Here is a 21,560-nt window from a genome sequence, read left to right as displayed (position 1 = left end):
ATGCGAAACTTTTAAATCTGGTAAATACGAAAATCGATTCACGGGAATAAGGATCACAAGATGCGACTTTGATAATACAAATGGTAAATACAAAAATCAATGTTTGATATTAAAATAGCGATTTTAAAGAGGCGTCAATACTAATATAGATATTGAATTTCAAAATCTTGTATCTAAGCATCGCAATGTACGATATTTAAATCCTGTGAATAAGAATCGCAATGCGCAACTTCGAAATCAGGTAAATACGAAAATCTGATAAAAATAGCGTGATAAGAATCGAGATATTAGCAGATTCTGATTAGATTCATAAAAGGCCTGTATTGTTGCTTGGCCATAATAATTAACAAATTACAAGATTTGAATGAGCAAATCCACCACTATTGTTCTACTACTTCGTTTGGTTTCGCGACAGCTAACAGGAAGCAACGACGTCCGAATTACGAATCCCTTTGAAAATCGAAAATAAATATATTTTATCCCAATGACTGAATTTTCACAAAAAGCGGGAAAGCTGAAATTCGAGACTGAAACGAAAATCTCGTTCAGTCATGCATTGTTAGGGTTTGTGAATATCTTTGCTAGTACTAAGACGAAAGTCAATAAAAAGAAATTCTTACTTTCATATAAGTTCTAAAAACCAATTTTTATCATTTCTGTGGGCTCGTACTAACCCAGAACATTTCATCCTGAATCAACAGAACTCAGAATATCTGACAACTGGATGAGATGTACAAGCGGAATACAATGGCTTCATGAAAAATATACCAACTCAGAAAAACTATGGATTTAACATATGGTAGCTTCTTCAAAAGTGACAGTCAATCTGAACAAAATTGCTTCCCCACAGGCTATTGTTTAAGTTTCGAATGGCTAACTGCATGGAGTGTTATCTTCCATATTCTAGCTTTTTTCTTTCATTTACTGTATTAGATCAGGGATGAGATTAGCCAAAAGGCAAAAAAGCTGAATTTCCACAATAGTAAATTTTACGCAAGCGCAGCCCTTTAATAATAAATTCCAGACAGTTTAAGGTAATAAATAATGTGTTGACATACAATTGCGTACTTATCTATTATTATAAAAACGACTACATTGATACTTAACATTAAGTGAAAATAAAAATTACCAATTGAAAAAATAAAGCTGGAAATTATATTTTTCCTCAGTTCACATAAGAGACAATTATTACTTGAAAAACTACTTGGTTTAGCAAATTAAAACTACTGAGAATATACATTAATATTTCATTTCTTTTAATAAATACTGTTATGTGATTTATGGCAAATATATCAGTAATATTACTTTTTAAATTATATTGGGGAAAAGAAACTTTAACAATGGACCAAATCATTATGTTCATGTTATAGTCTAATCTAACTACAGCCCTTTGAAACATATCAATAACAGTGAAGTAGAAATATATAGTAACTCCTTAACATACAAAAATTGGTATTTTAGTTTGAAAAATTAAATGACAATCAGCAACTGTTTAGATAATTGTTTTTTATTTGATAAGAATTTTGCATTTTATAGCATAAATAACAGCAATTACAAATAAAATTTTGATGATGAGTTAATTAACTCTTTTTCCAACAAAAAAAAATTTAAATTGAAACCCTTTTTAAGTTATTGCTTTTGTTTCCTATATCTTTTATGTTTGCTATATTTAGTCGTTAGTCCATTTTCAAACATCTTGTGACAAATCCTATTTTTTCTTCTTTGCAAGCACAGAATGTAAGTTTTGAATATATTCCCTTCCAGTTTCTCTGATGTTGTAACATTTACATATACATACTAATAATCGTCGTTAGAAAAACAGTCACCTTTATAGTAACTAATTTTTTTTTTAAATTTACTTCTTACAAGAATCGCGAGAGTTGATCTTAAAATTGCGTGAATATGAATAACAATTATGGATTTTGAAATCACATGAATATGAAACTAGATATACGATTTCGAAAATGAGAAAATACAAACTGGGATATAGAATTTTTAAAACGCGTAAATACAAATCCCGATTCATAATTTTTAGATCGCGTAAATACGAATCATTATGCGTAATTTTTAGATTGCATAAATAAGAATTATGATGCATAATATTTAGAATGCGTGAATGCGAATCCCAATGCCTTATTTTAAAATCACGTATAAATGAAAATCAATGTTTGATATTATAAACAGCATGAGCAAATCAAGACATTGAATTTTAAACTTGCGGGAATACGAATCGCTTCATAGGTTTTTAAAAATGCGTAAATACGAAGCACAACGTACAATATTCAAATCGCGTGAATAAGAATCTCAACACGCAAATATGAAAAGCTATGTTTGATATTAAAATCGTGTGAATAAGAATCGAGATATTGGCAGACTCCAGGCTTGGGACCTCTAAAAGGCTTGTCAGAAACAGCGTCGTTTGAACTACAAAAATCGGATCTATCTGGAGGGCGGGTAAAAAATTCGGAAAATCTTATCTGCTGCGAGTAAAAGGGGAGAAAATAGCTAAAATAAGTAAAAATGAGAAAGGATTGGTAGCTATGTAGTTTGAATTTCTCTTTGAAAATGCGTGAATTTTCTGAAAAAGCGGAATACTTATAAAAAAAGTGAAATTTTTAGAAAAATCTGAATTTTTGATTAAAAAAAAAAAGCTGAAATTCAAGAGATAAAAGTGAAAAAAGCGGAAATCAGCTTAAAAGCGGAAAAATCTCATCCCTGATTAGATGGCAATCAACTTGAAATAAAAGAGATTGCCAATTGTAAATTTAATAAATTTCCTCCAAAATATGTCTCTGCTCGAAGTATGAGAATTAAAAATATGCTGCTTTTCTTGTATTACTTATGTACCTATTGTTTTGAAAAAAACTGACCATTTACCCTAGTCATACACTATTAAGTTTTTAAAACGTGTACCTTTTTGAAGAAAAAAATTCCTTCACATCTATTGTAACATAAATATGGCCTGAAAAAGTCCATAATTAATTTACGTTAATCTAAATTGATGTAAGGATGTTTTCTAATTCATAATGCTTTAACATTAAAGTTCTGGGTGAATAAAAGTAACATGCAAGAGGCTTATTGCCCCATCTAGCAGTAATTTAAACAGACTACCAACTATAAAGCAAGCAATTAACAGTTAAAAAAAATTTGATAGCAATTTCTCTCATAAATTATACCAAATCGAAAATTCAGAAACGCTTTCTTCTGCATGGTAAGTAAAAATAACAAGAAAACTTATAAGTTAGATTTTCAAAAGAGCCTCAGAAAAAAAAGTTACCTAAAAATGTAACTGATGTGTCAAATGAATGTAGCAAATAATCGAAAAGAAAGTTTGTAAGAGAAAAGAATGAAAGGCTAGTTGCAAGATGGATAAAAACATTGGGGTAACTTGCAAACACTGCCACCACTTAAGAATCATTTTGTTAGTTTTATCTAACCCTATGCTTAATTGCACTAGTGCTAAGCTTAAATCCCATTCAACAAGATTTCATGAAAATGGTGCATAAATGTAGCATTGGGCAATTCAATAAACAAATCAATTTGTAGAACAAGTTTCGACATTTATTTTATTATCTTATTTACAGAACTTGCAACTTTATCATAAAAACAAGATTAGGAATAATCATACACTGTAATTAGTCAGAACTTAGAGCAAGTTCAAAATAAATGGTAACAAATTTTGAATATCTGTCAAACCTCACTGGTTACTTGTATGAATGACTATGTAGATTTAAATGCTAACCATAATCTAATTCCTTATGAGAACCTTGGACAACACTTATAACCCATTAACCGAAATGTACAACTAAGAAACTAGCATCATTTGAGCAGATTGCAGCAACAAAAAATAAAATTACAAACTTTATACTCGACTGATTATGCGAAAATTTTCTACAATTCTAAGAAATAATTAGCAACTTATTTAATAAACAAATATAAAGAGCAGACCTACTGCACTAGAAATAAAAGTTTTATTCATGAGGACAGTATAGCCTATGTACAAGACATGAAAATTATGAAAGATGATTAAATGTTCATGAAAATTATTTAACGGCTGTATGGGTGGTAGGCATTAGCAGCTGCAGCACCTCCAACTGCTGCACCACGTCGAGGAGTCTTGCCGTAGGTACTTGGCTGTTGGCCTGAAAGATTCCATACTATTTTAATAAATCAAAACAAAACCAAAAGATTTTAGAAATAAAGCAACAGTAGAATCATTCACCTCAGTTCCTAATCGTCTTCCCATTTTTTACTGTCTTGGTCAACCTGTTCCCCATTCCTAAGCAGTATAATTTAGATAAAAGAAAATTAAAAACTTTTGAAAAATAAACTAACATTTAAATTACAAAAATTAAAGGCTCTCAAACTAGAAAGAAATCATAAGTGTAGAATAAGGGAAGATAATTTTTTGGTTAGCGAAGATTATACATGTTGCTTTATTCTTGTTAGTCAAATAAAATTTTAAAAAATTAAACAGCAATTCTACTTTCAATCCTAAGAATTTATGAACTTAATTCTTTTTAAATATCTAACCATCATCTCAAACCATTGGAAGTTTCCAGGAAAATTATATTTTATTAATATTATGGCCTTGGTTTTAAAATGAAAACCATTTGCTCATTAATAGTACACCGCTGTTTTCCTACAATACAAACCTAACATAAGTCTTAAGATATTATAGAAAAAGCAATCCACAACAGAACTAAATAAGCTCACAGTTTAGCAATCAGATTCCTATCTACAGGTTTAAGAAAAAATATTAACCCTTTAATTGTATTCTACAGCTTGTAACACAAAAAACATTAACAAGTTTTGCTCTAAAATTACTGGCCTAAAATGCAATTATAATTTTTAAAAAACTTTATTTATAGGATGACTAAATTAAATTTTAGAAGTAATCAAGAACAATTAAACTTTTCAGAAAGAACAAGTCTGAACAATTTGCTGTTGTCAACAGCAAATTGACTACTGAAATCTTATAGTTCAAGAGGCTAATTCAGCTATGCATGACAATTAAAATTTTAGACACCTTGTACTTAAAGACATAAAACTAAGCATTCTAGATTGTCAATACAAAGAATCTTTACTTTATGCTAATAAATCATTAAAACAACTAAATTAAGACTGGATACAAGCAAATGGAACTAAGTATATACCAATTGTAACATAAATAAACTCCTAATAAGATTTTATAACAAGAAACTGCAAACTTAAGACTTTCAATGAACAGTCAGTCCAATATAGATGGGAAAACTGCAATCAATAAACGTAACTACAGACAAACGGAAAAAAAAGCAAGCCCTCTAGTAACTTTTGATTTATCAAAATCAATAATATTGCACTCAAATTGACAGGATTATAACATTTATTAAAAACTGATGCACTGCAATTCAGTATTTCAGAATAGTAAAAATCCACAGCACTGAAAACAGGGAAAACTACTGAATCAAAACAATGCAATTCTAATAAGTTACACAAGGGCTTGCTTCACAAGAATGAACATTCACACATTCAAAATGAAACCAAAGTGTAAAGAACATTAAATATGCAAAAAGCAATAGGCAGAGGTGATTGTGGCATGAAAACATTGATGTATTTTGGAATTTTTTTGATTTCTATTTATAACTCAAAAATTTCTTACACATACAGGAACAGGAGAGCAAGTCTTAATGCACGTTCTTATCCCATTACTCAAAAAAAAAACATTACTTAAGCATTCTACCAACATTAAAATATTAGTTCAGGACTCAATGCTTTAAACTAGATTTCAGTCTCATCTAGACTTAATTTGATTGAAAATTGATAAATTTGAAATTAAAATTTATTTTTTACTTAACATGAATAGAATTCTCACTGGCACAATAAATATAAACCCCAGCAAAAAAAGATTATAATCATTTAAGAAAACAGCGGTGGCAGTTAATCAAAAAGAAAAACAGAATTGTCAACCTACTTCAATGAAAACCGATAGATAAAACAAAAGAAAAAAAAAACAATTTGTTTTAAAATGTCTGGAATAAAGTGATATTTTAAAATTCAAGGAATGAACATCAATATATTTAACATATTTAAAATCTCCCTGGATTACAAAACATTCTCTTTTAATTCATAAAAACTTCATTAACCCAATTTCTCAGTACGGTCAAAACTTCTATTTAAACTAACACTAATTATACTGTGTGATGTACTGTATAACTTAAATGGTACAGTATTTGAGCAATAAAATTTAAAATTGCTCACCGTAACCACCAGTTGTTCCATATCCACCACTGCCTTGCTGATTGTAATAGCCACTGTAATCATAATTACCATATCCTCCTCCATAGCCACTGCCATATCCATAATCATATCCACCACCATAGTTTCCGTATCCACCGCCATAGCCTTGATTGTAGCCATATCCGCCAGATTGCTGTCCATACCCACCAGATCCGTATGCTCCAGGAGCATTCCAACCTTGAGGTGCAGGGGGAATAGGACCTAAATTTGAAGAGATCAAATTAAAGTAAGGACTACTCTTAAGGTAAGGTTACCAAGTTAATGCAACAAAACAATACTGACCTCCACGACCTCTGGCTCCTCTACCACGAGCAGCTCCACGGCCACCAGCAAAACCAGCTCCCCATGCAGCTCCTGGTCCGCCTCTACCACCACCTAACCTAGGATCGGGTTTATTGGTAGCTTTCTTAACATCACATTCTTTATTTCCAATCTTCTGCTTAGATTGCTTGCAAGATTGTTCACATGCATCTTCAGTTTCAAATGTAACAAAACAAAACTGTCTTCGCTGATTTTTAACTTTGTCAAATGGAAGTTCAATATTTTCAACCTAAGAATTTAACAAGGTATTAAACACCATTCAACTCTTGGCAAAAAAAAAAGAGGAAAAAAAAAAGAAAAAGTGGATTATACTTTACCTTTCCGTATTTTTCAAAGTAAGCCCTGATGTCAGATTCAGGATAGTCAATATCTAGTCCACCAACAAAGATTTTTTTAATTCCAGGCCTTGCTTTTGCCCTCTTAGGATCGATCTGCTTTCCTTTGATATTATGAGGGACATTCTTTAAAACATTATCAACTGTCTCATCTAATGCAAATGTGATGAAAGCAAACCCTCTAGACTTTCCAGTAGCTGGATCAGTCTTGATTGTGACATCAGTCACATCACCAAATTTGCAGAAATATTCTTTAAGATCCTCTAAAATAATTTAAGTAATTTGATATAATTAGTATGTTTTAATAGTTATTTTTATTATGCTAAGATTTTTGAGCAAAGGGCTACACGCTAAAGTATTTAGACAGACAGATTAAGGTAATTATAGGTGGTAATTGACAGTAATAATGTGGAAAATGTTATATAAACTTTGTTCTAGGCACTAAATTAAATACTTTAGTTTAAAATTAGAAACTGCAAAACTGATTACTTAATAAGTAAAACAATCGATTCACTAGAAAAAAATTCAGAAACTGAAATTAAAAACAATGGGAAATGCTCATTTTTAATAACATTACATAATACAAAATCTTCAACATAATACAAAATATTCAACATTTAGTAAGGAATATATTTTAAATACTTGTTTACAACTCTTTATGATCAATACCAGGAATCTGTCTAGGCCGAATTTACTACCGTTTAGCGGTACTTTCACAAATTCTACTTCAGGAAAAATGGTAGTTTCACAAAATACTTTCTTAAAATTTTATTTTTGCATACCTTAAGAAACTATAAATCCATATTTGTGTTAATTTTTTAATATAATTTTTAAATTTTTCAAAAATTATGTCTAAATTTTCACAAAATAGGTACCTCTCAGAAAAACCTAGACAGACCCCTGAATACTTTTAACATTATTTACACTTAATACACATATTAACCAGGGTTAGCCAAGTGGGCCCAATTTTAAAAAATCCGTCTGGGTTTTATTAGGTGGGTTCACCTTGGAAAAAAAAAAAACATTTGGAACGCAAAGTGGGTTTTTTAAATTTGGTTGAAAAAGAAGTATCGCGGAAGTTAACAAATATACACGATATGTGTAGCCAGGGGTGATTGTGAGCCCAAGTAATAATTCCGGAAAATTTCTTGAGTTAAAAAAAAAAAACAGTTAAATTGAAAAATTAGAAAAAAATTTAAACACTTTTTTTCCCCTTTTTCTCAATATTTCTTAGTTTACTTAAAATATATTTAAAATTTTACACATACCTATACCATTTACACATACCTATACCTGGAGAAGTAATTAAAATTTACAAATATGTCTTTCTTGAGTTTAACAACTATTTACTGATAACAACTATTTACTGATAAAAAATGAATATTAATCATGAATATAAGCTATTATAAAGTATCTCTCTGGCTCACCCTTACAAACAAATAAAATAAACTGTGTTTTTGTTTTTAAGTTCCACCTTTGAAAATTTGATTTCCGGAAATATTCGAAAACTTCCGGATCACTGTTAACGAAAAATCCGGAAATCCGGATTTTTTCCGGAGCACAATCAGTCCTGTGTAGCAAGCCCATGGACGGGCAAATGAGAAAAAAACTGCTTAATGCCCCAAATATGAAATGATACTAGATGGAGTTAATACTGTGAAAGCTTTTACCAATAATTACTATATATATCATGGGATTGCTCTTGAACATCAAAATAAATTTAAAAAAAATATGTCAACAGAATACAACAGTCTTTCAACTGTTTAATAAAATATGTCAACAGCTTTAAACAGAAACACTAATTTCAGAAGCTGTTGAAATAATGATTAACTTACTATCGTGAGATGAATTGGAACCCTATAAACAACATTTTGTAAAAAGATTCCATCAGGCTGTTCAGCCACCTCATTTATTATTTAAAATTTTATTGTTTCTTTTAATCATATTCTATTAAAAAAATTCTATTAAGTGATATATTAACAAATTTAAAGTGTTCTGGTTTTAAAAAATGCTTTTCAACTTTATTAATTTGTTTTTCGAAATTAAAAATATTAAGTTAAATTTTCTTATCGAAAAATAAAGTCTTAAACGTTTAATATTTGAAGAGGGGGGTTTCCAATTTCACTTTCTATTAACCTTATTATAATAACATCAGGGGTATGTTTAGAAGAAATTTGGGTTCGTTAACGGACCCTTCACAAAATATCTTTTCATAAAAACGGACCCTTCACAAAATGATTTCTTTTAATCGGACCCTTCACAAATTTGATTATCTTCATTATTCTTTTGTTAATCAAATTAACCCTTCCCAGGGCAGAAAACAAGAAAAGACGAATTAGTTTTGTCTTCGGCAGACGATTCTTCCATTATTCGTCCGAAATTAATATTCTGCGTTCAGCAGTATAGGCTAAATGCCAAATATTTGCATGTTGCATCTCTAATTTAGAAGCAGCAATTGCTGTTTGTTTTTGAAAATTGTATTTTTTTTATTATAATTTTACAGTGCCGATCATAATCATGTATCTATTTACAATTTAAAAACTCATTGAAAAAGTTTTTTGCAATTACCGGACCCAATTTGCACAAATTGATAAAAGCGGACCCTGGTTAAAAGAATGTGAAAAATTTTTTTCGCAATTTCATGAAAACCGGACCAAATCAGCACGCACACAAAGAGTGTCAAAAGTAATAACTAAATTTCTAAATTCGAGCATCATAATAGTAATGTATTGAAAATATTAGGATTTACAAAACTGCGTAAATTCATAGTGTTAACCATGGGGGGGGCGATCAAATAACTACATTGAGTGCAATTTTTTTAAACCTTTTGTTCATATTGCAGGTTGTGCATCTCTACACTAGAGTAAAAAAAGAAAAGACCATTTCAGATTCAGAGGAAAAAAGTGTCATCTATGGTTTGCTGCTTAGGCAAGTGACATTTTTAGAGGATTTTTTTGAATCGAAAAAAAAAATTTATATAATAATTGAAAGACAGTTCAATCCAATGGATCATTTCACGAGTGACTTCTGTCTTCCTGACTGATAATTGATACTTGCTTAAATATGAAAAATCCAAATGAATAAACTTTATAAATTATAAGCTTTAAAAATTGCAATAGACTAATCGTTAAAAACAGTACCAATGTTAAAAACAGTACTATAAACTTAAGATTGATTAAAACTGATCTTGCCATGCAAGATTGATTTCAATTCAAATTGATTGATTGAATTCAAATTATAATTTCATAGCTTAAGCTGCATTACGCTGTTATTAACTTTAAAAAAAATTGCACAAGAAAATAAACATAAATTATTTAACAAATAAATTTAATTTCACTGTTCAAGTAAAAAAATATTAGATATTACTTACTTTGATCAGTGTCCCAGCTTATTCCACCAACAAAAAGTTTCCTGCAAAACGGAAAATAATATAAGAGATTCATAAGAGCTTAAAATATACCTTTATCTCTTAAATTTTTCTCTTCCTTATCAAAAAAATTAAGCAATACTTAAGGAGTAAATAAAAACAGGCAATAAGATTAATTTGGGCATATCAAGGCTTGAATTTCAGAAATATATGCCAGGTGACCATTTTTAAATGTCCATCAGAAATAGAGATAAAGGTAGTTGTTTAAAATATAAAACAAAATACAATATGTTTGAAGACTAAGAAAAATTTTAATAACTTATCTTTCAGGTAAGTTTAATTATACAACTAATTTTACTGAAAGTATATAAAATCTTATTTTTCTAAAGTCTTTAAACAAAATTTTTACCAAAGCAAAAAGGTTTTACCTTAACACTCAAAAATTATCAACTTAAACTTTATATTTTCCATTATACTTTATCAAATTTCTCCTTGTAAATGTACATAAGTGATTCATCTACAAGGTTTAAATATTAAATAAAATTTTGCTTTGACAAAAACTCGAAAAACTATCTTTAATAACTTACAGATACACAATTGAAAAATCTATGAAGTTCAGAATTTAAAAAAGCATAATAAAATAAATTAATCATTTTAACTATAAGTTATCTTATAGCAATATGTATACTTGATTTTACACAAAATCAATTTAAAATTTTGAAGACCATCATTGGGGAGAGTTTAATTGGTTACATTAACATCTTCTATATTTTAAACACATACTTGTCTTATAAGAGTTCGTTATCTTCGTTACGTTAATTCACGAAATTACTTATATAATGAGATGCTCCCCAATAGTTAATATAATCCATTAATCTTTCTTAGGCACCAATTCTTCCATTTTAGCTAATACAGAAGCTAAAAACATACCTCCACCAGATCCACATCAACTTTTTGCATCATCATATTCAACTCTTGCATTGGAGACACAGGAAAAGGCAAGTCGAGAAACCTAAGCAAATCTCCACTGCTTCTAAAATGATGCAATCCAGTATAAGTCTTGTCAATAAATTCTCAATGCCATTTAAAGTTGTTTCTTTTAAATTTGGCTCTTGAATTTAATTGATCTAAGTATTGCTCTTGGTTTCTTAATTACGTTAATCATTCTTAAATTCAGGCAGATGAACGATTAATCCTTTAATGAATTATCTTCTTGTGCATGATATAAATTATTTTTAATTGTGCTGGTGTATTACTTTAACATTAAAAATCAAATGCATAGCATTTAGTTCAAACTTATCCATCAGTTGACTTGAAATCATGCAAATTAATTTTACCTTATATAAAATAAGATTTCCAAAAACTTGATTTAAAAACATGAAACTAGTTTAAAACTGAAAAATGTAAGAATTTAGAATTTCATAACATATGCTACATGTATGAGAAAAATCGCTACAGAAGTATTAATTGATAGAGCCATATATATTTAGAAATAAACTATCAATACATCCACTACAAGAAACAGCAACAATAAAATACATGAAATTTCCAGTATAATCTAATATGCATAATGCATTCATGAAAATCAAATTTAGATTAATATTCAAATTAGTCGTGGAAATTTCCCAAACAAGCAATAAAATTTGTAACGTTTATGGCAAGCCATTAATGATACTGCAACTATCAACAACTTAACAAATAATCTTAAGTAAATTCCTTCAGATAAAATAGCGAAAATTTACCAAAAATTAAACTACGCATTATTTCTTCACAGAAATCCAAATTTACGTTAATCAAAATGCATCAAGAGAAATGAACCCTAAATCATCCACAAGAAATTACATGTTTAAGCGTTATCTATATGGATTAAAATTATAATTTCTTCACGTAACACCTACAACAAAAAATTTTATAATAATCTGAAAAAGAGATATAGTTAATGTGTTACAATTAGTAGACAATCTTTGGCCCGCCACATCACCGACAACAAAATGGCAAGACATTAGTATTAGCCGCCATATTGAATTCGACATTCAAGAGAACAAAGAAATAATGAATATAACAAAATTATTTAAAAAAATAATAAAGTAGATACATTAATTTAAATCTAGCATAGGTGAGACTCCAGAAAAAGAAATAAGCTACAGATTAAGAAAGATTTTAACGGGCGCTTCAAAATGGCGCAATTCCACTACGGAGAAATTTTGTAAAGATAGTCAAATTAAAGAAAGTTAATAACACTCAAATACTGAAATTGCAATTTAAAATACTTACCTATCATCGTCAGATGAACTTTTAGATGTGTTTGTTCCATTTGTTCCGTTCATTTCTTGCATTTGAGCACTTGTGTCACCACCCTCTTCCATAGCTTCAGTGTAGTTCTGTTCGCTGTATTCTGAATATTGCTGATCATCAGCAAAATTTCCGTCGGTATATTGTTGACTATCGGAAGCCATAATTAAAGTAGTGAAAAGTTTAAAATTATACTAGTGCAAAGACGACTTTATGCAAATTTTTCAATTGCTAGATGACTATGACTGACTGACCTCTACAGACGTAAGAGTACCGATGCAGATAGAAATGCGAAAGGGTGTATCTTGAGGAAGGTGATTGGCCCAATTACCGGCACAATCGATGCCAAACCATTCGGTCAAAAGGCTAGGCTTCAAATAATTCTACAAAATATTTGCGATGGCAACAAGAAATAAATACTTGAATTCTAGAATATTCTTGACATCAAAAGGTGAAGAATATTCTTTTATTTCACAAAAATATAAGGTTACATTTTCACCAAATGCATTGTCAAGGAAATTTGAGAAGCTCAATGGTGAAATATATTTTCCCACGAAAACCGACCAATCAGGTGTCCTTCCTTCTCTTCGGTATTCGGAGCTGCGTCAACTGCAATTGATTGAATAGCCCCTTCAGTTATGTGCCCCAGACACCTGTGAGAATATTTAGAAACTACTTGCAGAAGTCAGAGTTAGCGCTCACGCGTGTACGAATCGCATTACCGTGTGAACGAATGTGCGATTCGCGTGCGGTGTGAGGGATCATTAGCTCCGCATTCGAAAAAATTGCATACGCGAATTAACCGAAAGCGGTTGCCTCACCTACATTCACCATTGAGGAATTATAAGAAACCTGATTAGTGAAATATATTTTCCCTCGAAAAACTCAACTCTTTAATCAGCTAGAGTAAGGACCGAGCGTGCGCGGTATCGGTTCTCGTTAATCTGTTTTACCATAAAGCGCTCGACTTCGCGATCAGATCATCGTGCTTCCAATTACAAGGGACCCATCTCCTCTATAAAGGATTAAAATTGCGATGGCATGTCTTCGGGACATCCTCACGGATGCTTCCCAGACCATCGTCAATAGCTCATTGCGCAGCTTTAATGTGATGTGAATAAAGTACCTAACTACCTACCTGATGGTGATCAAAAAATCTCTGAATTTGTATGTGCGATTTTTTTCGTAAACTGAGGAAACGTTCCATAATTGGTATACTTTTCTTGATTTCACTCAAGACTTGACTTCTTCTTCAAGAAAATTCGCAAAATGTATTCCTAAAGCAGTTATTTTTCAATCAATAAATTTTTATTCCTAACATTATATTTCAAAAAATATTTTCCTTTCTTTTACCAAAGGTGATAAATGGTCTGCAGACAATGACTAGTGAATCATAGGTAGAGACATTTCTCATCAGGAATACCCGTAGCTTTTGAACATGCTTTTGAGAAAGTTTGCTTCCAGCTTTCTTATTCTATGATGCAGCTTCAGAGGTTGAATAAATTGTTAGAATACAGTACGAAAGACCAGAAAAAATAAAGTACTGAGTTTTTTTGTAGGGGATCCGTGACTTTTTCGCGTTTCACGATAATATGAGTTTAGTAATTATCAAAATATGAGTCGTAGTTGTAGTTCATTTATGTCGCACTAGAGCTGCACAATGGGTTATTGGCAACGGTCTGGGAAACCATCCCTGAGAGATACCATCACAATTTTGATCCTCTGCAGAAGGGATGGCTCCCCTACTTTGGTAGCCCGACGACCTGCACGCGAAGTCGAGCACTTTACGGTAGAACAGTTTAACGAGGACCAATACCGCACACCCTCGGTCCCTACGCAGACTGATCCAAATGGTCACCCACCCGCACACTGACCGCAGCCAGTGATGCTTGACTTCTGTGATCTGGCGCGAACCGTGTCTTAACGATCAGTCCACTATGGGACTCAAAATATGAGTCATGAAACACGTAAAAATAAAAAGTTATATAAACAAACAATTTGAAAAAAATCGATGCGGCTTTAAAAAAGTAGTGCAGAATTAAGTAGAGTTTGTCTATAAAAAGAACACCCCTCTTTACAACGTCTGAGGTTATCTGCTGTTGTGGACACGAGAAATAGCGCATTTAAAAGTGAATTAACTTCTCTCTTCCCTGATTTCTTTTCTCTCACCAATCGGAGTCAAAACACGTCTTAAATATTGACCTAACACCCTTAGTTGAAATAAAATCTCGTAACCATAGTCACCACAACTGCTCCAGGAGAGTTCTTTCCATGCACAGATTTTATTCTTCTTCCAATTTCAGGAAGCTTTTGTTATTGTCTCCGTTCAGTCATCCATCTATTTCAGCTCACTGAAATTCATTGCATTTATAGTAGGTCGCTTAAGACTTCTTTTTAATCGCTTCCATTCCATGATTTTTCCTTAGAAGCAAAGCCTCACATTTTGTATTAGAACGATTTTTTGAAAATGAATTTTCAAACAAAATCAATTTTTAATGATTTTTTTACAGAATTTTAAAATTAACGACACTATGATGTTTCTCCAAAAAACTTGAAAACGACAGTCAAGAATCTATTATATACATAAATTTGTATTGCATATAAATAAGGATAGATAACACACGTATGGTTTTACTCTCCGATTTGCTCTTAAAATGTTACTGTCATTATGCTGCCAAAGGCAATGTAGCAATGGATGGCTGAGTGTTGAATTTTTGAAGGCCGTCCAACCGCCCGCCAATCTGCAATGCGTTTACAAATTATTTTAAACGACGCACAGCAACGAGTTTGAACAAGTTTACCTGTCCGATAAGCATTTAAAGTATTATTAAACACAATTCTGCTGTAAACAGAAGAAGCCAATGTGGACCGTCGACCAAATACCGTTGATTTGCTCTGCATCTATGCATTCAGTGCCGTTCCTGGGGTGGCGAGCGCCTGCGTGCAAGAATAATTTTGTGCGCCCCTATATACTATGCTTATACTTCGAATAGTTGAATTTGGCGCCCCTTAAATTGGGCGCCTGCGTGCGGGGCATTCGCTGCATACCCGCCAGGAACGGCACTGTATGCATTATGTTGTTTTCGAAGTTTTAAACGACGAGTTTGGGCACGGTTTTTACGTAGCCGATTAGCATTCAAAATACGAATGAAATGGCTTCAGAACAATGCTGCTGAAGGCAGGAACCAGTGGCGTAGTGAGGGGTGGGCAAGGGGGGTCATCATGCCCCGGGCGCTACTCACAAAGGGGCGCCAAATGGTCCGCAAAACAAAAAATTGCTGGATAATTTTTATTTTTATTATAATTGGTTTCTGGAAAATATATTTTAATTTTAGTGCCAGTGTAATATAATAAATGTTAATTCATAAATAAAAAGGAACACTAATAGTCTAATTCAAAGTGTAATAATATATTCATAATAGAAATGGCACGTCTTGTCTACTGGCAGGGCTGACTCTATCTGTGTCCGACAAGCACTTCCTTATGGCATCAACGCTGTGTGGTTACAGAAATTATCTCCTTTCTTGATTTGTCTGATGAAACAATATGTTATAAAAAAATAGTTGAAGTTTACAAAGTACAAACATTCTTTCTTTCAGAACAATATTTATTTTTATTTCCATAAACGCAATGTAGCTTACGCTTGTTAAAACGATAACAATAACACTCTAATGTACTTATATGTACACGGAAAAAAGTAGCCGGAAAATAACAACTAAAGGATCGAAAGGAGGCACACTACAAATACAGCGTTTTGCCGTTTCTAGGAAAGGACGCAAACGCCGTATTTGTTGTGTGCCTGAGAAATATCTATATTAAAAAAATAAATGATTCCTTATTTGTTACCTTCCGGATACTTTTTTCCATGACTGTACGTATCTTTGATACTTACGACAGGTTGTGAAAGTCTGCAACAAATTAGGGAAATACTCGAAATATTAACGTTTAAGTTATTTCGCGCATTCAAGGCATTCTCGGTAAGTAATGAAACAAATAATGAAGTCATGTTAAAAAACAAGCACTTCAAGTTGGTACAAAAGTTGGAAACCTATTATCTTTACTTAAACTTGTAGCTCAGTTTGATCCGCTACTAGCAAATCATCTTTAACATGCCACAGAAACTCCAAAAACTGTCTCATATTTGTCAACACAGATCCAAAATGAATTCATTCATCTTCTGGCATCTACAGTTCGAAATCAACTAATAAACGATATCAAAAGAAATAAATATTATGGACTTTAGCTTGATTCAACTCCTGATATCTCTCATCGAGAACAAATGTCCCAAGTCGTTAGGTATGTAGATGTTGATTTTATCAATAAAAAACTTTCCTTCAAAAAATCTTTTTTTTTTGGGGGGGGGGGTTATTGAAATACATGCTAAAGATGCAGCCTCGATCAAAAATACAATTATAGAATAATTAATTCCGATGAAATTTCTTTAACAAACTGCAGACCACAGAAAACATACATCTGTTTTTCTCACGTTCAACGTTACAATGGGAATTATTAAAAAATGCTTTAACAAAAACTGCAAAATACAAGCTGTTAGCGTTATCATCAATGGGCTAGAGAATATAGTAGAACTATTTGAAAAATTAGCAGAGGACACTACCACTACAAGGGACACCAGAAGTGAAGCTACAATTCTGTTTCAAAATATACTAACTTTTAGTTTCATAACTTTAGTTCATTTCTAATATGAAATCTTAAGGAGGATTGATCGTGTGCAGCTCAGATTACAAGTTCCTAGAATGAATTTTAGAGAAGGGTTCAATGATCTTGAATCATTAGCGACTGAACTAACCGAAATTCGAGACAAGCTCTGTGAAGAGGTAATAGAAAAAGCGAAGTCTCTTTGTGAAAAATGGGATATTGATGCAACAATACGTGTAAGAAGACGCCGCAAAATGCTCGGAGAATTGGCTAAAGATGTTGTTTTTTCCACAGAAAGTGAAATTTCTCGCTTTACGAAAAGCGTTCTTGATCGCCTGCAACAAGAAATATGTACAGTCCGCAAAAAAAAAAAACGAATCACCCTGAATAACTTTCGTTCTAATGATCGGATTTTCACGAACTAAGTGTCAATCTTAATGGTTCCTGGGGGTGACCTCAAATATGCTAATTAATTAGTGCTAACTATTAATTAAGTTACGAAATCAGACACAAAAACGTACTTTCTCTGAATAAACATGCATTTTTTTTTGCATATTTGGATTTCTTATCTTCAAAATATAGGGGGTAGCCGCAATCTGGGAAATGTGGTCCCCATAGTTTGGTCAGGAGAGCGATTCAAAGTTCGTACCCCTTAATGTTAATTTCGCTTTTTGCGTTTTCAGTCATATTTTCAAAACTAATGAAGCAATTCAAAAGAAAATTGCACCCACTCATAAAATTCATTTACCCAAAGCTAATTTCATGCAAAAAATAATTTTTAATAATTATTTATTATTTTTTATTATTTGATTAAAGTGAGGATGAAAAAATGTTGAATTATAAGGTATGAATTTTTTTATACCATATTAATCTACATATTTTTCAATTGAAAAATCTAAAGTTTCAACTGTTTTTATTTATTAGAAGCTGAGAAAAATTAAAATTAATTATTTTTAAGAAAATAATTTGGCGACAATAAAGAAATAACTGATTGGGCCGATTAATATTAAAATGTGATAAACTTGGGAGGAACTTGACTTCGCGCGCGTAGTGTAAAATTTCATTCATATTTTTTTCGCTAATAATCGTTTGCTAATCTTTTTATTTTTATTTCTTTCACACTATAAAATACAATGTTTCTTTTTTAGTCATTTAATAATTTATTTCCAATTTAGTAAAGAATTTTGAATAAAAAACACTTTATTCAACAAATGTCTAGTTTTAAAAAAGCGTGCTTCTGATAGAATACACCAGATTGTGCTTATTTAATGTGATTATTTTTTATTTTCCTTATTTTGTTTTTCAATAACTGATACAATTTCAATAATATACATACGTATGCATAGATTTGGAATAATATATTTATCAATTTCTTGAACATATATTTTATAAATATTAATAAAAATACGTAGTCAACATTTTTAAACATCTCTCACAACATCGCAAATTTCTCAACATCTTATAGGGTAAACTAAACAATGAAAGAACACTTAAGCTTAGCTTGCCTTTAAAAAAAAATTATAAAGATTTCAAAATTTGTAATTTTAGCTAAATGATGGTGTCGACATATTTGTTATTAAATGCAAATTATGTAAAAAAAAGTTAGATAACTTACATAATATTGTTTTAAGCTTTTGGTGGTTTAAATAATAAGTAGTAAGATGACCAAGTGAAGGAGCAGTTCTTACCAGTGAATAAACACTAAATTTTCCAGTGAATGAACACTTAATTTTGAGAATGTTTGATGCTCGTTAGGAATCCATAGGCCACACAAATATCTAAAAACAAGATTTTTCTTGGAATTACGACATATAACCATAGTTAATGTGGAAAATTTTAATTTTTTTTTCAGTCATGGAATGGAAAGGAAAATATGTTTGAATACATAATTTTAAAAAAATGTTTTACATTTTTTTCTCATAGGGGACACTTCACGATGAAAAACCCAAAAATCGACCAAATTATACTTTTTTCAATTTTTGTTTCAAAAAATAATAGTTATATCTAGCTACAATTTAAAAGAAAAATTTTTCAATTTCAGTCATTTTTTGCAAAGTTATAAGCATTTCAAGATTTGTAAACAAGGTTATGTAAACTGTCTGTTTTTATAGTTAAACTGTTTTTTCTCAATGTTGTTTTTTACGATAATATTCAAACTTCGAAAAGTTCCTTGCGCATGAGTTTTGAATAAATCTTTATTTTTTTCTCATATATATGATTGGCCTAATGTTCCGTAACCAATGTGATATAAATAAAAGCTGAATACTCACTGAATATTTTTTAAATTACTTTAAATTGTTATTCAAATTTCAATTTTTAAAAATTATATAAAGACTATGATATTTTGATTTTTTATTTGTTTAAAATTAAGTGCTAAGTTGTTCAAACATATCCAATTTTATTTATACTTATTCAAACTGTAATATAAATGAGTTTCATACAGCTACGATAAAAACTCATGCGCAGGAAACATTTTGAAATATTGGAACATTTAGTAATTTAACTTGCGGATAAATTATTAAAAAAATTATAACTTTTCAACAAATTAATATTTTTGCTTCAAATTTTGGGAATATCTTTCTAAATGCTTTATTCACAATCTATGAAATTTTCATTAAAATTGGTTGATATTTAAAAAAAATCATTTTGAACCTGAAGTGTCCCCTTACTCCGTTCTAAATTATAAATGTTTATCATTGTGTAATCCGATGATGTTTTTATTATTATTATAATTCGATCGTTTTTTTGTTTACTCTTTTCCCCATATTTTTTAAGCTTTTTTTTTAAAGTCTTTTTAAGTATTTTTTTTTCTCTTCGTCATGAGTAATTTATTTCTTTTTCTTTTGATTTAACCTTCCTCTTTTTTCCAAATTTTGGGCCGAAATATCTCCGAAATTTCTTTTGATTTTCCAGTTCCATTTCCAGAATTCCTCACTGGATAATAAATGAGAAAAAGGAGTTTCGAAGTTTGAGTAAAACCCATCTCTCATTGATTTATATCTAGTAGTTACTTATGAAACCAATTGTTTCTGCAACTAACAATGCCTCAAGAGGACTTATCTCAAAATCAGTTTTCAAGATACTTTCATTATTAATTTTAGTTGTCTCAGCTTCAGAGCCAAAATTTGATTATACAATTGTTCTTTTTGAAATAAATTCTTCAATATTGAAAAAAGCACAGGCTATTGGATATTTGGGAGATTAAACTTTTCCGTCAATGTTCCTTTAAAAATTTGCAACATAACTTGTGAGATTTTCTTCTCAAGCTTCTGAAGAAATAGCGCATCGTTACTCTCAAAGCATGTGTTTTGTTGATAAGTTGTGTTGCTCATTAACTCTTGGTGTCTGTTTTGCATGCATTTGTTACAGTCAACGTTTTCTACATCGAATGGAAAAATATCGCATTTCATAAAAGCATTTTAACTTCATCAGTTGATGCCTCAAATCTTATTTAAAAATGGATGTAAAATTTTCTAGACATATTGTTTTGCAATTCTTTTGTTTTCAAGATCTAACGAGATATTTCCATGAATTAGGTAGAAAACTAAACAGGAAAATTTGTTTTGAGGAACAAAACTTGCTCAGTATCAAATTGATATGAGATTTATACCTATCCAGAAGAAGCAAAATATGGAATTTGATTGCATTTTTAATTAGCCATGGGTAGAAACATTTGCAATACATTTGTAAAATGTTACTGCGGTCATCGTTTCATTTCATGAATAGCTTTTTCCAATGAAATATGCAGCAGGGACTGATTCTGTAATATCTCAACGAATTCTTCTGTAAGGAAAAACTACCAATGAAGGTACTTTTTCTTTCCTAGGTACTTTAGAATATAAATCCTTATAATTTTTAATGCCGAAGATTTTGCCCGTTTAAGGGCAGTATTCAACTCTTGTTTCATTCGCATTGTAAATGCAATCACTTTATAAAAGGAAGCCAGGGCTTTTTTCCATCCTAAAGATTCTTCTGAAGTTCTTAAAACCAGTATTTCGAATATTATTCTCTAAGGGAAGTTTTGCCTTTTGAAATTATCTTCGCATTGCACTGAGTTATCGGTGGATGTCGCCTTAAAAAAAACTTCATCCATTTTTCACCTAGATAATTGTCTTTAAATGGATTTTTCCTACCAGTTCCCGTTAGGACATTAAAGACGGCAATAAGATAATAATTTAGCTAATTATTGGCACAAAATCCTGCAAGGAAATTTTCCATTCAAGCTTTTATTATTATATTTAGTTGTTATATTTGGTTAATAAACATAGTTTATTAAGGTGTCTAAGGTATGATGTAATAACTAATCACTA

The 21,560-nt window shown here is 30.8% G+C and overlaps 1 protein-coding gene across 6 annotated transcripts; it reads right to left on the bottom strand.

Moving 5' to 3' along the window:
- Window positions 1-3,952: 3,952 nt before the first annotated feature.
- Window positions 3,953-12,874, bottom strand: LOC107447211 (RNA-binding protein squid). 6 transcript variants are annotated; one of them, XM_087168010.1, is made up of 8 exons: window positions 12,577-12,874; window positions 11,233-11,335; window positions 10,306-10,346; window positions 6,918-7,198; window positions 6,562-6,829; window positions 6,241-6,480; window positions 4,223-4,279; window positions 3,953-4,142 (listed from the first exon to the last, which is right to left on the bottom strand). In XM_087168010.1, exons 2-7 carry the CDS (start codon window positions 11,247-11,249, stop codon window positions 4,224-4,226), a joined length of 903 nt encoding a protein of 300 aa, XP_087024136.1. In that variant the 5' UTR covers window positions 11,250-11,335; window positions 12,577-12,874; the 3' UTR covers window positions 3,953-4,142; window position 4,223. The 6 variants fall into 6 exon arrangements, with proteins under 6 accessions (XP_087024136.1, XP_087024135.1, XP_071039439.2 ...); XM_087168009.1 differs by lacking the exon at window positions 4,223-4,279; XM_071183338.2 differs by lacking the exon at window positions 11,233-11,335.
- Window positions 12,875-21,560: the final 8,686 nt, after the last annotated feature.

Source organism: Parasteatoda tepidariorum, chromosome 7, assembly GCF_982258835.1.
Source record: "Parasteatoda tepidariorum strain Cologne lab strain chromosome 7, Ptep-v5.0, whole genome shotgun sequence".
NCBI lineage: Eukaryota > Metazoa > Arthropoda > Arachnida > Araneae > Theridiidae > Parasteatoda > Parasteatoda tepidariorum.
The sequence above is the reverse complement of the archived record's forward strand: the minus strand, read 5'-3'. Positions and strand labels throughout refer to the sequence as shown.